Raw genomic sequence first — 14,790 nt, 5'->3', positions numbered from 1 at the left:
AGTATGATACAATGTATTGTTGGTCCGTGTTAGAGCAGACGTTGGCTCTTGTATTCTTCAGATGTTTATTTGCTTTTTTGCCACATCACCAATCCAATATTTTTAATATCTTTCAAAGAGGAAGGCTGCATTGCCTGTCCTATGTGTATTATTCATACGCTGCATTCTGTCGAGAGACAATGAACCGGGCTTGACTACAATGTAATTGTACCATCACTCCAGTGACAAATCAGACCCCGCTACAATCACAAACATCTTTCATAACATCAAATTGATTTGTCCTTATTTGGCATTTAAAAATATCCAATAGTCCTAACTGTCTACTTAATACAATCCGGCCTAGTGATTGTCATGTTAGCTTGTAGATAGCTGCACAACACAAATGAAACTTGTTTTTATTAAAAAAAAATCTTCTTTTTTTTGTTGCGTGTAAAATTATGTTTCACAAGCTGTGACACATGATTTGTGGTAAAACTAAAAGATAAGGAGTTTGAGTCGGGGGCCATATGTCTGAGTATAACTGGCGCGGCAGAGCAGGAAAAGTCGGCAAAAAACATCTGATATGTGTTTACATGACATGTAATATTGAAAGCTTATCTAACCATGCAACCAAGCATAGACCAGTAAAAGTAAAACATGCCAAAACTGGCTGTACATCTGAGACTGTTGCCAGGGATATCTGGTGAGCACTATTCTCACTCTACAAAGACTTCTTTTATATAACTTTATTAGCACATACCTTGAAAACCAGGTGTGGTTCAAAACTAAAGGGCTCTGGGACTTGTAAAGTCAGAATGTTTGAGGTTTGGGTCATGTCACTAATGTGTTAATTAAAACAAAATATGAGTATAAATAAGATGAACACAATTTTTTTAGGTTATACTTTTTATGCCAAAATACCACATTATGGACAAAGAATTAATGCAAAATGCACTGCACTGACCAATATGTCAGCATACATTATTGTAAGTTCACTGGAATGATGACCTTGACCCTTGTAACCTTGTGTTGTATTCACATTCTTATATAACCTCTACATCAATGCTCTAGATTTATTTTGATTCTAGATTGTAATCAAACCATTATTTCCCAAAAGATTTAAATGAAACTCATCAAATTGCACCTTATCAGATCGGGCACGATTCCAAAGTTTTTTGATAACCTTCTATTTGAGAATATTTTTTCTAATAATCATTAACATCTGATGCCCTTCTTCATCTCTGCGGGATATAGATGTAAAAGTCAAAACTGCACATAATTTAAATGTTTTGGTGCCATTCATTATTCTGTTAATTATAGTGTTCAGTAATAACCTGATCGTAGTCCGTGTCTCTGCCCGTGTCTCTGCCCGGGGACTGACACTGATAATACAATGTATTCCTCCAGCTTGTCTTAACCAACTAATTCTGTTGAATTGTAATTAATTTTACATAGAAGCCTTTGGCTCTCCTCACGTTTTCAAGGCCCCAAGTGGTCTGAAGGGCTGTAAGTGTAAATGTGTTTCTTACATTTCACTCTCTTATTCTTTTGAATTTTAATTAATTGTACATGGAATATGTGTTATCTCGAGACTTCCCCAGCCTTTATATGCTAGTACTTTAGAAGGGTTCTCCATCGTTGAAATATGGATTTTCATGGAGATGAAACAGGCTTTTGAATTTCAATTACTGCTGTTGATGCTGCCATGTTGATAAAAGGATACCATCTTCTGATACATTGATTGGTGATTGCTAGCCGCCCAACTCTCCATTGCCTAACTCCTGATGCCTAGCTACATGATACAGTGCCTAACTCCGACACACAGAAAGTTGCTTGGGCAGATATCAGAAGGGAGCAGACTACATAATGTATTGCACAAACATTTAACTTACACGTATTTACTGTTTCCCTGCCTATATAAATGGGGTCAGTAACGGACCCCATTCCAAATGCAATTCATTTTAATTTTTCCCCAAATCAAGTATAAAATTCCATTTTTTTTATTGATTTTATGAAAATTAAAAAACTAAAATGGCATTTCGTTTAAATCCAGAAAAGTAACGGCTATGTTTGTTTTGCTTTTTACCATCTTGAATTTCAGTGGTTGGCAATAGAAGGACAAAAAAAAAAGGATTTCACATACAAAATGTTTGAAGTTTGTTCATAGTGACGATTCACCCGACAGTCCCTTTGTCGCTGGGTCAGAGATCACGTTGCGAGTCAAACTTAAAATTCTGTTTATTTCACAGATTAAATGATGACACACCTTACTACCACTTGTTGTTTTGTTTACAGGTTGATTATTCAGTAACCAGTTTCCCTCAACTCAGTTGTTGTACCTTAGTTTACCATTCTATTCATTTGGTACATAATAAGGCATCATGGTTGCAAACTTTCTGTGTTTTTGCAAATTTTGCTGCCGAAAATAGCTTTACAACACATCAAAATTTTCCCAATTCACTTAAAAAAAAATCTGAACACAGAGAAGAAATAAGCAGTAAATAAGACTTCATAACTTTTACTTATTTATAAGTTTTTTATTGGTTTTATAACTTGTAATGACGTTTAAGATTTTATTACAAATTCTATTATAACTTGTATTGTATAATGTTTTACTGCAGGCTATTTTGCAACTGAATATTGCACAAATGCAGGAAAAAAAACTTTTATGGGACAGATAATAGATGTGTGGCTATCTCACACTTGGAAACTCTCCCGTAAATCTGTCGGGTCCATCCTTACTGAACATGTTCATGTGGGCCTCGACTATCAGGGTGTAGTTATGTAGTATTGTGCTGTGGTTAGATAAAGCCACACCACTGTTCGGCTGTAATACAGGCACTGTGCTCACCTGTCCATGCATGTTAATTCATTGCTCTGAGCTGTCTGAGCTGTCTGAGCTCCATAGCGTGGCCGTAAATAGCCAAGTCTTAGTAGCCATGTAGACACATGCTCTATACAATCAGCTCAACACGTTTTACAGTGATTACGATTTACCAAGAAAGCTTAACTTCAGTAATAACGACTTACCAAGAAAAGCTTAACTTCAGTAATGACGACTAATACCAAGAAAAGCTTAACTTCAGTAATAACTATTTACCAAGAAAAGCTTAACTTCAGTAATAACGACTTACCAAGTAAAGCTTAACTTCAGTAATAACCACTTACCAAGTAAAGCTTAATTTCAGTATATGACAATAATAAAAATTTACCAAAAAAAGCTTTAAGAGCCTGTTACACACTCCCAATGTACCTCACCAGGACTAAACTTAACAACAGCGAGAAAATCGCCAGAGCTCCGGCGAGTAAGCACTTGAAAAAGTTAAATTGACCGGGCAATACTGATGCAGTACCAGCGTTCCCGTTGTGATACCATTGTTTTACCGATGTAAGAGCCGATGTGCTACCGAATACTACTTTCTGACACCTTAGTACGTTACCGATGAGCTGCCGATGTTTTTCTGTTGTTTAATTTTTCGCCAATGCTCTGACGATGGCCTGACGATGTACAACCGTTCTAAGCGATGTGATACCGTTGCACTTCCATACTAGAACCGATCCGCGAAAATCGCCAAATTTGTGCTCCGGTATAGCTCAGGCGACCCAAATTGGCTAGGTGTGACAGCTGGCCCTTAACTTCGGTAATAAAGATTTAATGAAAAAGGTTCACTTCATTAATAAAGATTTATCAAAAAAAGCTTAACTTCAGTAATATAGATTTAATAAAAAAAAAAAAACTCAACTTCAGTAATATAGATTAAATAAAAAAAAAATCTTAACTTCAGTACTAAAGATTTACTAAGAAAGCAGCACTTCAGTACTAAAGATTTACTGAGAAAGCAGCACTTCAGTACTAAAAATTTACTAAGAAAGCTGCACTTCAGTACTAAATATTTACTTAGAAAGCAGCACTTCAGTATACGTACTAAAGATTTACTTAGAAAGCAGCACTTCAGTACTAAAGATTTTCTAAGAAAACTGCACTTCAGTACTAAATATTCACTTAGAAAGCAGCACTTCCGTACTAAAGATTTACTAAGAAAGCAGCACTTCAGTACTAAAGATTTACTAAGAAAACTGCACTTCAGTACTTAAGATTTACTAAGAAAGCAGCACGTCAGTACTAAAGATTTACTAAGAAAGCAGCACGTCAGTACTAAAGATTTACTAAGAAAGCAGCACTTCAGTACTAAAGATTTACTTAGAAAGCAGCACTTCAGTACTAAAGATTTACTAAGAAAGCAGCACTTCAGTACTAAAGATTTACTTAGAAAGCAGCACTTCAGTACTAAAGATTTACTAAGAAAGCAGCACTTCAGTACTAAAGATTTACTTAGAAAGCAGCACTTCAGTACTAAAGATTTACTAAGAAAGCAGCACTTCAGTACTAAAGATTTACTTAGAAAGCAGCACTTCAGTACTAAAGATTTACTAAGAAAGCAGCACTTCAGTACTAAAGATTTACTTAGAAAGCAGCACTTCAGTACTAAAGATTTACTAAGAAAGCAGCACTTCAGTACTAAAGATTTACTTAGAAAGCAGCACTTCAGTACTAAAGATTTACTAAGAAAGCAGCACTTCAGTACTAAAGATTTACTTAGAAAGCAGCACTTCAGTACTAAAGATTTACTAAGAAAGCAGCACTTCAGTACTAAAGATTTACTAAGAAAGCAGCACCTTCAGTAGATGCTACAGTATGCTGTTGTATGTTAGCAGTGATACATTTTACATTAGATATGTGTCACTCAGTCCTTCCTAGCTCTAATGCAAACTTCTCCATTTAATAAAGAGAAAAGGATTTGTTTCCGATCTTCTTCAAGGTTATAATAATTATTAATATAATATGCACATTTTTAAAATATGTTTCAGACTTCGTTTTAGTTTTGGTTTTTTTTTTACAAGCTATATATTGCATGTCTGAAAATTTTATTAGCCCATTTATAATGTCTGAAGATTTCGTTTCTCCTGTAGTAATATGCTAGGTAGCCCATTTATAATGTGTGAAGATTTCATTTCACCTGTAATAATGTGCTAAGTAGCTTTTCACATTGGTACAACATATGCTGTCAAAATTTCCAATTTGTGAATTTGGATCTCCTGATTAATACTACCTTGATCTAAAAGATGTGTCGTTATACAGACAAAAGACATTCATAACCATAAAACCACACGCATCTAAAGCCTTGCTTATATAATGAACAGTTGAAACAGAATTTGAATTGGAAGATGATATAACATCATCCACAATTACGGTAGCCATAAGTGGTCATTGTTTAATGAAGCTCTGTCTGTAAACTACATTCTGTTTTACAAATTAACCTGATTATGCAAGGACAGCAATTTAAACCCGGACACTTTCTTTTATAAGATCATAACATCACAACTTTATTAACTTTTGATGGTCCTATTTCTTATTATCAAAACATTTGTTTTTTAGCTAATTATGAGTGTCTGTTTGTTTTTGTTTTTTGTTTTGTGGTTAATACTGTTTGTCAGTAGTTGGTGGTTATACTGTTTGTCAGTAGTTGGTAGTTGTACTGTTTGCCAGTAGTTGGTAGTTATACTGTTTGTCAGTAGTTGGTGGTTATACTGTTTGTCAGTAGTTGATAGTTGTACTGTTTGCCAGTAGTTGGTAGTTGTACTGTTTGTCAGTAGTTGGTAGTTGTACAGTTTGCCAGTAGTTGGTAGTTATACTGTTTGTCAGTAGTTGGTAGTTATACTGTTTGCCAGTAGTTGGTAGTTATACTGTTTGTCAGTAGTTGGTAGTTATACTGTTTGTCAGTAGTTGGTGGTTGTACTGTCATCAGTTGGTAGTTATACTGTTTGTCAGTAGTTGGTAGTTGTACTGTTTGCCAGTAGTTCGTAGTTGTACTGTTTGTCAGTAGTTGGTAGTTATACTGTTTGTCAGTAGTTGGTGGTTATACTGTTTGTCAGTAGTTGGTAGTTATACTGTTTGTCAGTAGTTGGTGGTTGTACTGTCATCAGTTGGTAGTTATACTGTTTGTCAGTAGTTGGTAGTTGTACTGTTTGCCAGTAGTTCGTAGTTGTACTGTTTGTCAGTAGTTGGTAGTTATACTGTTTGTCAGTAGTTGGTGGTTATACTGTTTGTCAGTAGTTGGTAGTTATACTGTTTGTCAGTAGTTGGTGGTTGTACTGTCATCAGTTGGTAGTTGTACTGTTTGTCAGTAGTTGGTAGTTGTACTGTCATCAGTTGGTAGTTGTACTGTTATCAGTTGGTGGTCGTACTGTTTGTCAGTAGTTGGTAGTTATGCTGTTTGTCAGTAGTTGGTAGTTGTACTGTTTGTCAGTAGTCGGTAATTATACTGTCATCAGTTGGTAGTTGTACTGTTTGTCAGTAGTTGGTAGTTGTAATGTCATCAGTAGTTGGTAGTTGTACTGTCATCAGTAGTTGGTGGTTGTACTGTCATCAGTTGGTAGTTGTACTGTTTCCCAGTAGTTGGTAGTTGTTCTGTCATCAGTTGGTAGATGTTGGTAGTTGTGATGATTTGTCAGTAGTTGGTAGTTGTACTGTTTGTCAGTAGTTGGTGGTTGTACTGTCATCAGTTGGTAGTTGTACTGTTTGTCAGTAGTTGGCAGTTGTACTGTCATCAATTGGTAGTTGTACTGTCATCAGTAGTTGGTGGTTGTACTGTTTGTCAGTAGTTGGTAGTTATACTGTTTGTCAGTAGTTGGTAGTTGTACTGTTTGTCAGTAGTTGTACTGATTGTCAGTAGTTGGTAGTTGTACTGATTGTCAGTAGTTGGTAGTTGGACTGTTTGTCAGTAGTTGGTAGTTGTACTGTTTGCCAGTAGTTGGTAGTTGTACTGATTGTCAGTAGTTGGTAGTTGTACTGTTTGTCAGTGGTTGGTAGTTGTACTGTTTGTCAGTAGTTGGTAGTTGTACTGTTTGTCAGTAGTTGGGAGTTGTACTGTTTGTCAGTAGTTGGTAGTTGTACTGATTGTCAGTAGTTGGAAGTTATACTGTTTGTCAGTAGTTGGTAGTTGTACTGTTTGTCAGTAGTTGTACTGATTGTCAGTAGTTGGTAGTTGTACTGATTGTCAGTAGTTGGTAGTTGTACTGTCATCGGTAGTTGTTCTGTCATCAGTTGGTAGGTGTTGGTAGTTGTGATGGTTTGTCAGTAGTTGGTAGTTGTTCTGTCATTAGTTGGTAGGTGTTGGTAGTTGTGTTGTTTTGTCAGCAGTTTGTAGTAGGGCTGAAGCCAAAGCTACAACAGGATCGTCTGTACTGATAAAATGTTATAATTAGGAACACAGATGTGTACTTAAGAGACCACCCAGTCAACAAATAAAGTGATTTTTACTTATGTAAGTAACAGCTGAATACTTAATTAACAGAGAAAAGATGTCTCATACACAGGAATAAAAATCTTCACTATCAGTGTTCCTGGTTACCTCGTTTTCTTAGAGTTCCCATCAAACCATCTATTACATCAGAATATATGTTGAATATCTGTATTTTGATATTTTGCAGATCGAGTTTGGAGACGTGAAGCTGTCGAATGAGTCTAGTCAGGTGGGCGGGGCTGCCCCTCCCTACCAACCCAATCTTGCCCAACAGCTGACCACTGTCCTTGACCGATTCTATCCCAGAAAGTATAGCCATGCAACTGAGGATGAACAAAGGTAAGCCGTGTACCTGCCTAGGAGATAAGGTCAATAATACATACAGATGTCTGCCTAGGAGATAAGGTCAATAACACATACAGATGTCTGCCTAGGAGATTAGGTCAATAATACATACAGATGTCTGCCTAGGAGATAAGGTCCATAACACATACAGATGTCTGCCTAGGAGATTAGGTCAATAATACATACAGATGTCTGCCTAGGAGTTAAGGTCAATAATACAGACAGATGTCTGCCTAGGAGATAAGGTCAATAATACATAAAGATGTCTGCCTAGGAGATAAGGCCAATAACACATACAGATGTCTGCCTAGTTGATCAGGTCAATAAAACATACAGATGTCTGCCTAGGAGATAAGGGCAATAACACATACAGATGTCTGCCTAGGAGATCAGGTCAATACTACATACAGATGTCTGCCTAGGAGATAAGGTCAATAATACATAAAGATGTCTGCCTAGGAGATAAGGTCAATAACACATACAGATGTCTGCCTAGTTGATCAGGTCAATAATACATACAGATGTCTGCCTAGGAGATAAGGTCAATAATACACACAGATGTCTGCCTAGGAGATCATGTCAATAATACATACAGATGTCTGCCTAGGAGATAAGGTCAATAATACATACAGATGTCTACCTAGGAGATCATGTCAATAATACATACAGATGGGAGCTTCCTTTCTACTTGTCAATTATATCAAAGTAAAGTTTTCGAAGTGAGTTATCACTGGAACAGCAATATATATGTAACATGTTTATATCACTGTTAGATACAAGTCTACCATTCTTTAACAATACTTTGTCTCACAGTGCTTATTCAATGTTGACCAATCTAAACTTCTCCTTACTTTTGGTAATGGCCTTGACCTCTTCCTAACTACCACTGGTAATGACCTTGACCCATCTCTATTTTCTATTGGTAATGACATTGACCATTCCTTAACTACTACTTGTCATGACCTTGACCTCTCCTCAACTATTGATGGTAATAATCTTGACCCAACTCATAACTACTGCTGGTAATGACAATGATCCATCCTAAACTACTACAAGTGATGACCTTGAGCCATCCCTAACTCCTACTGGTAATGACATTGATCCATCCTAAACTACTACAAGTGATGACCTTGAGCCATCCCTAACTTCCACTGGTAATGACATTGATCCATCCTAAACTACTACAAGTGATGACCTTGAGCCATCCCTAACTTCCACTGGTAATGACATTGATCCATCCTAAACTACTACAAGTGATGACCTTGAGCCATCCCTAACTTCCACTGGTAATGACATTGATCCATCCTAAACTACTACAAGTGATGACCTTGAGCCATCCCTAACTTCCACTGGTAATGACATTGATCCATCCTAAACTACTACAAGTGATGACCTTGAGCCATCCCTAACTTCCACTGGTAATGACATTGATCCATCCTAAACTACTACAAGTGATGACCTTGAGCCATCCCTAACTTCCACTGGTAATGACATTGATCCATCCTAAACTACTACAAGTGATGACCTTGAGCCATCCCTAACTTCCACTGGTAATGACATTGATCCATCCTAAACTACTACAAGTGATGACCTTGAGCCATCCCTAACTTCCACTGGTAATGACATTGATCCATCCTAAACTACTACAAGTGATGACCTTGAGCCATCCCTAACTTCCACTGGTAATGACATTGATCCATCCTAAACTACTACAAGTGATGACCTTGAGCCATCCCTAACTTCCACTGGTAATGACATTGATCCATCCTAAACTACTACAAGTGATGACCTTGAGCCATCCCTAACTTCCGCTGGTAATGACATTGATCCATCCTAAATTACTACAAGTGATGACCTTGAGCCATCCGTAACTTCCACTGGTAATGACATTGATCCATCCTAAACTACTACAAGTGATGACCTTTAGTCATCCCTAACTTCCACTGGTAAATACATTGATCCATCCTAAACCACTACAAGTGATGACCTTTAGCCATCCCTAACTTCTGCTGGTAAAGACATTGATCCATCTTAAACTACAAGTGATGACCTTGAGCGATCCCTAACTTCCACTGGTAATGACATTGATCCATCCTAATCTTCTACAAGTGATGACCTTGAGCCATCCCTAACTTCCACTGGTCATGACATTGATCCATCCTAAAATACTACAAGTGATGATCTTGAGCCATCCCTAACTTCCACTGGTAATGACAATGATCCATCCTAAACTACTACAAGTGATGACCTTGAGCCATCCCTAACTTCCACTGGTAAAGACATTGATCCATTCTAAACTATTACAAGTGATGACCTTTAGCCATCCCTAACTTCCACTGGTCATGACATTGATCCATCCTAAACTACTACAAGTGATGATCTTGAGCCACCCCTAACTTCCACTGGTAATGACATTGATCCACCCTAATCTACTACAAGTGATGACCTTGAGCCATCCCTAACTTCCACTGGTAATGACAATGATCCATCCTAAACTACTACAAGTGATGATCTTTAGCCATCCCTAACTTTCACTGGTAATGACATTGATCCATCCTAAACTGCTACAAGTGATGACCTTGAGCCATCCCTAACTTCCACTGGTAATGACATTGATCCATCCTAAATTACTACAAGTGATGACCTTGAGCCATCTGTAACTTCCACTGGTAATGACATTGATCCATCCTAAACTACTACAAGTGATGACCTTGAGCCATCCCTAACTTCCACTGGTAATGACATTGATCCATCCTAAACTACTACAAGTGATGACCTTGAGCCATCCCTAACTTCCACTGGTAATGACATTGATCCATCCTAAACTACTACAAGTGATGACCTTGAGCCATCCCTAACTTCCACTGGTAATGACATTGATCCATCCTAAACTACTACAAGTGATGACCTTGAGCCATCCCTAACTTCCACTGGTAATGACATTGATCCATCCTAAACTACTACAAGTGATGACCTTGAGCCATCCCTAACTTCCACTGGTAATGACATTGATCCATCCTAAACTACTACAAGTGATGACCTTGAGCCATCCCTAACTTCCACTGGTAATGACATTGATCCATCCTAAACTACTACAAGTGATGACCTTGAGCCATCCCTAACTTCCACTGGTAATGACATTGATCCATCCTAAACTACTACAAGTGATGACCTTGAGCCATCCCTAACTTCCACTGGTAATGACATTGATCCATCCTAAACTACTACAAGTGATGACCTTGAGCCATCCCTAACTTCCACTGGTAATGACATTGATCCATCCTAAACTACTACAAGTGATGACCTTGAGCCATCCCTAACTTCCACTGGTAATGACAATGATCCATCCTAAACTACTACAAGTGATGACCTTTAGCCATCCCTAACTTCCACTGGTAATGACATTGATCCATCCTAAACTACTACAAGTGATGACCTTGAGCCATCCCTAACTTCCACTGGTAATGACATTGATCCATCCTAAACTACTACAAGTGATGACCTTGAGCCATCCCTAACTTCCACTGGTAATGACAATGATCCATCCTAAACTACTACAAGTGATGACCTTGAGCCATCCCTAACTTCCACTGGTAATGACATTGATCCATCCTAAACTACTACAAGTGATGACCTTGAGCCATCCCTAACTTCCACTGGTAATGACAATGATCCATACTAAACTACTACAAGTGATGATCTTTAGCCATCCTAAGCTTCTACTGGTAATGACAATGAACAACCCCTAATTGCTTGTAATAACCTTGACTCATCCCTAACTACTATTTGTAATGACCTTGACCCATTAATAGCCACTACTGATAATGACCTTGTTCTGTACCCTGATGTTCAGGTCAACAGTGTCCAAGCTGTTGGAGAGGTGGGTGTCACTGAGGGGCCGTTCTCCCCAGGACTGTGTCCGAGTCTACCTCGCTGTGGTCAGGAAATGGCCTTTCTGTGGTGCCAAACTTTTCTTCACAAAGGTAAGTACAACAAAGGCAAATAATTGGCAAGGACTGGTAACTGATAATTACTTAAAAGTTAAATGCTTAAATAAAAGTAAAAATGTCCAACATTTAAAAGTACACTATATATGCTTATATGTCATTGTTCACTATAATGCCAAGGGAGTTTTAAGGTTACCTGAGACAAACTCTCAAGTGACCTATTGCGATCGACTTTTGTCCGTCGTCGTCCGTCCATAAACAATTTTCATTTTCGACTTCTTCTCCAAAACCCCTGAACCAATTTCAATGAAATTTTGCAGAAAGCTTCCATTGCCAAAGGTGAACAAAAATAGTTGCTGGTTTGGTCCCCGGCACCCAGGGGCCTGAGGGGCGGAGCCAAAAAGGGTCAAATTGACTAAATTTCAAAAATCTTCTTCTCAAGACCCAGATATGTTAGAATCAAATACTCTTCATAGATGGAAGGGTCTTAAGGTGCATTACCAAAATTGTGAATTTCTTGACCCTGGGGTCTCACGTTTCCCCCTGGGGAAGGGGTAAACTTTACTATAGTTTATATAGGGAAATCATATTTTGGACCAACATTTGTTTAATTGCCATTTGAGGTAATTCAATTTGGGTTAGCATTATCAGTATTAGATAGCAGTTTGATGATATGCACATATGAGCTCTGACTGACCCCCCGGGGGTGATGGGAGGGGCCAAATAGGGTTGAATTGACTGGAATTTCAAAAATCTTCTTCTCAAGACCCAGATATGGTAGAATCAAACACTCTTCATAGATGGAAGGGTCTTAAGGTGCTCTACCAAAATTGTGAATTTTATGACCCTGGGGTCTCAAATGTACCCCTGGGGAGGGGGTAAACTTTACTGTAGTTTATATCGGGAAATTACATTTTGGACCAACATTTGTTTAATTTTCATTGGAAGTAATTCAATTTGGGTTAGCATTATCAGTATTAGATAGCAGTTTGATGATATGCACATATGAGCCCTGACTGACCCCCCAGGGGCTGATGGGCGGGGCCAAAAAGGGTTGAATTGACTGAAATTTGAACAATCTTCTTTTCAAGGCCCAGATATGGTAGAATCAAACAATCTTCATAGATGGAAGGGTCTTAAGGTGCTCTACCAAAATTGTGAATTTCATGACCCTGGGGTCTCATGTGTACCCCTGGGGAGGGGGTAAACTTTACTATAGTTTATATAGGGAAATCACATTTTGGACCAACATTTGTTTAATTTTCATTGGAAGTAATTCAATTTGGGTTAGCATTATCAGTATTGGGTAGCAGTTTGATGGTATGCACATATGAGCCCTGACTGACCTCCCGGGGCTGATGGGAGGGGCCAAATAGGGTTGAATTGACTGGAATTTCAAAAATCTTCTTCTCAAGACCCAGATATGGTAGAATCAAACACTCTTCATAGATGGAAGGGTCTTAAGGTGCTCTACGAAAATTGTGAATTTCATGACCCTGGGGTCTCATGTGTACCCCTGGGGAGGGGGTAAACTTTACTATAGTTTATATAGGGAAATCACATTTTGGACCAACATTTGTTTAATTTTCATTGGAAATAATTCAATTTGGGTTAGCATTATCAGTATTGGGTAGCAGTTTGATGGTATGCACATATGAGCCCTGACTAACCCCGCGGGGCTGATGGGAGGGGCCAAAAAGGGTTGAATTGACTGAAATTTCAAAACAAATTTATTATGGTTTATAATGGCAAATTATACTTTGCGTATTACATGTTAATAACTTGATTGGAATTATAACCCTGAGTTGACAGTTTGATACCTACCCCCAAGGGCTGTAGGGTGGGGCCCAAAGGAGTCAGTGTGCTAAAATTTCTTCATTTTCCTTGTTTAGAATCAGAGGTGCTAGTTTCAAATACTTTTTAGTCTTAAATCTGTATGCCAGATATTGAATAAGGTGGTGTTTGGTTTTTTTGTCACTGAATAATATTTCTGTTCGTGTTAAAAACAAGATCAACTCTCTGTATAAATATATCAGGTGACTGTTAAGGCCCATGGGCCTCTTGTTTCATTTTGTAATTAGTAATATCTGCCTTCGGTAAACAACCTGTATCATCTGTGTTAACAGGCGAAGACGTCCCCTACCCCTGAGGACGAGGTGTGGCTGGCCGTCCAAGAAGAAGGCATCTCCGTACTAGAGCATTCCACCATGGTAAGTACATTTTACTTCCTTAACAAGGGGAGGCTCATCTGTCCTGCAGCAAAACTTATACTGTACTAACATTCTAATGTTACCTATTAGCTCTGTGTACAGGGCATACTGGACGGTTTTTGACTGTTGATGTGCACACATTATGATGTCACACGTCGACATTGGAGGTTATTGGTTAGAGTCGAGGACAAACACAGTGTACTGGTTGCATTTGTGTTAGCTTTGGTTACAGGTGAAAATCTCCTTCACATGATAGTGTGCTACAACAGTTTAGGTCAAGACAAAGGGTGAAGAGTAATGCCATGAAAAAGACAACAGATAATCCAATAAGTGTGACGATGCTGCGTTTACGATGAACTGTGCCGGTTCTATAGGGAACCATTAAAGTTATGAAGATTCTGGATGAACAGTGTACGACCCAGTAATAAATATCTAGTACAGTGTTCCCTGTGCCATCTACGGAATCTTTGTGTGCTAATGTGTCTGGATCACAGAACTCGAGGTAATACATACACCAATGCGGTACCGGAGAGACTTGTGTACAGGGAAAAATATATCGCAAAATTATCAGATGATAGCATTTATAGTTAAAGGTAGTAAGAGAAAGGAAAGGGCCGCAACCCTAGAAATCATGGTTTATTGTTATCCTATTGTCCATACAGACAATTAGAATGTGTCTGTTGTTCTTGTGAGTCAGAAGCAATGATTGACACTGATGACCTTGGAGATTGTCTGGGTCGTGTAAGTAGAGGTTGAGAGAAAAGCGGGCGATCAGTCTCACCTAAATGTCGTCTCTGTTGACATTAACGTAACCAAGTAACCAGGAAATGTGTACCAGACGAAGGGTTAGTGAAACCGGAGGTGTTATATATGGCCATCTAAAGCCAAGTCTATAAAGAAAATTACCTTATACAACAAGCCATTTAGATGATAATTGATGTCCAATTTATCTTAATATTCTTGATTGTTGTTTATTTTCGGAGTGATTGACATTTTAATGGAATG

General features: G+C 38.2%; 1 protein-coding gene across 6 annotated transcripts in view; it reads left to right on the top strand.

Annotated features, from left to right (window-relative positions):
• LOC110450084 (pleckstrin homology domain-containing family H member 1-like) overlaps window positions 1-14,790 on the top strand; it is a 250,357-nt gene that overhangs the window by 190,824 nt on the left and 44,743 nt on the right. For all 6 annotated transcript variants that reach the window (XM_021497335.1, XM_021497336.1, XM_021497341.1 and 3 more), the window contains 3 exons: window positions 7,471-7,622; window positions 11,482-11,611; window positions 13,702-13,785. In XM_021497335.1, the coding sequence (XP_021353010.1) occupies window positions 7,471-7,622; window positions 11,482-11,611; window positions 13,702-13,785 (366 nt within the window). The remainder of the gene's footprint in view (window positions 1-7,470; window positions 7,623-11,481; window positions 11,612-13,701; window positions 13,786-14,790) is intronic.

Source organism: Mizuhopecten yessoensis, unplaced genomic scaffold (assembly GCF_002113885.1).
Source record: "Mizuhopecten yessoensis strain PY_sf001 unplaced genomic scaffold, ASM211388v2 scaffold4977, whole genome shotgun sequence".
Lineage (NCBI taxonomy): Eukaryota > Metazoa > Mollusca > Bivalvia > Pectinida > Pectinidae > Mizuhopecten > Mizuhopecten yessoensis.
The sequence above is the reverse complement of the archived record's forward strand: the minus strand, read 5'-3'. Positions and strand labels throughout refer to the sequence as shown.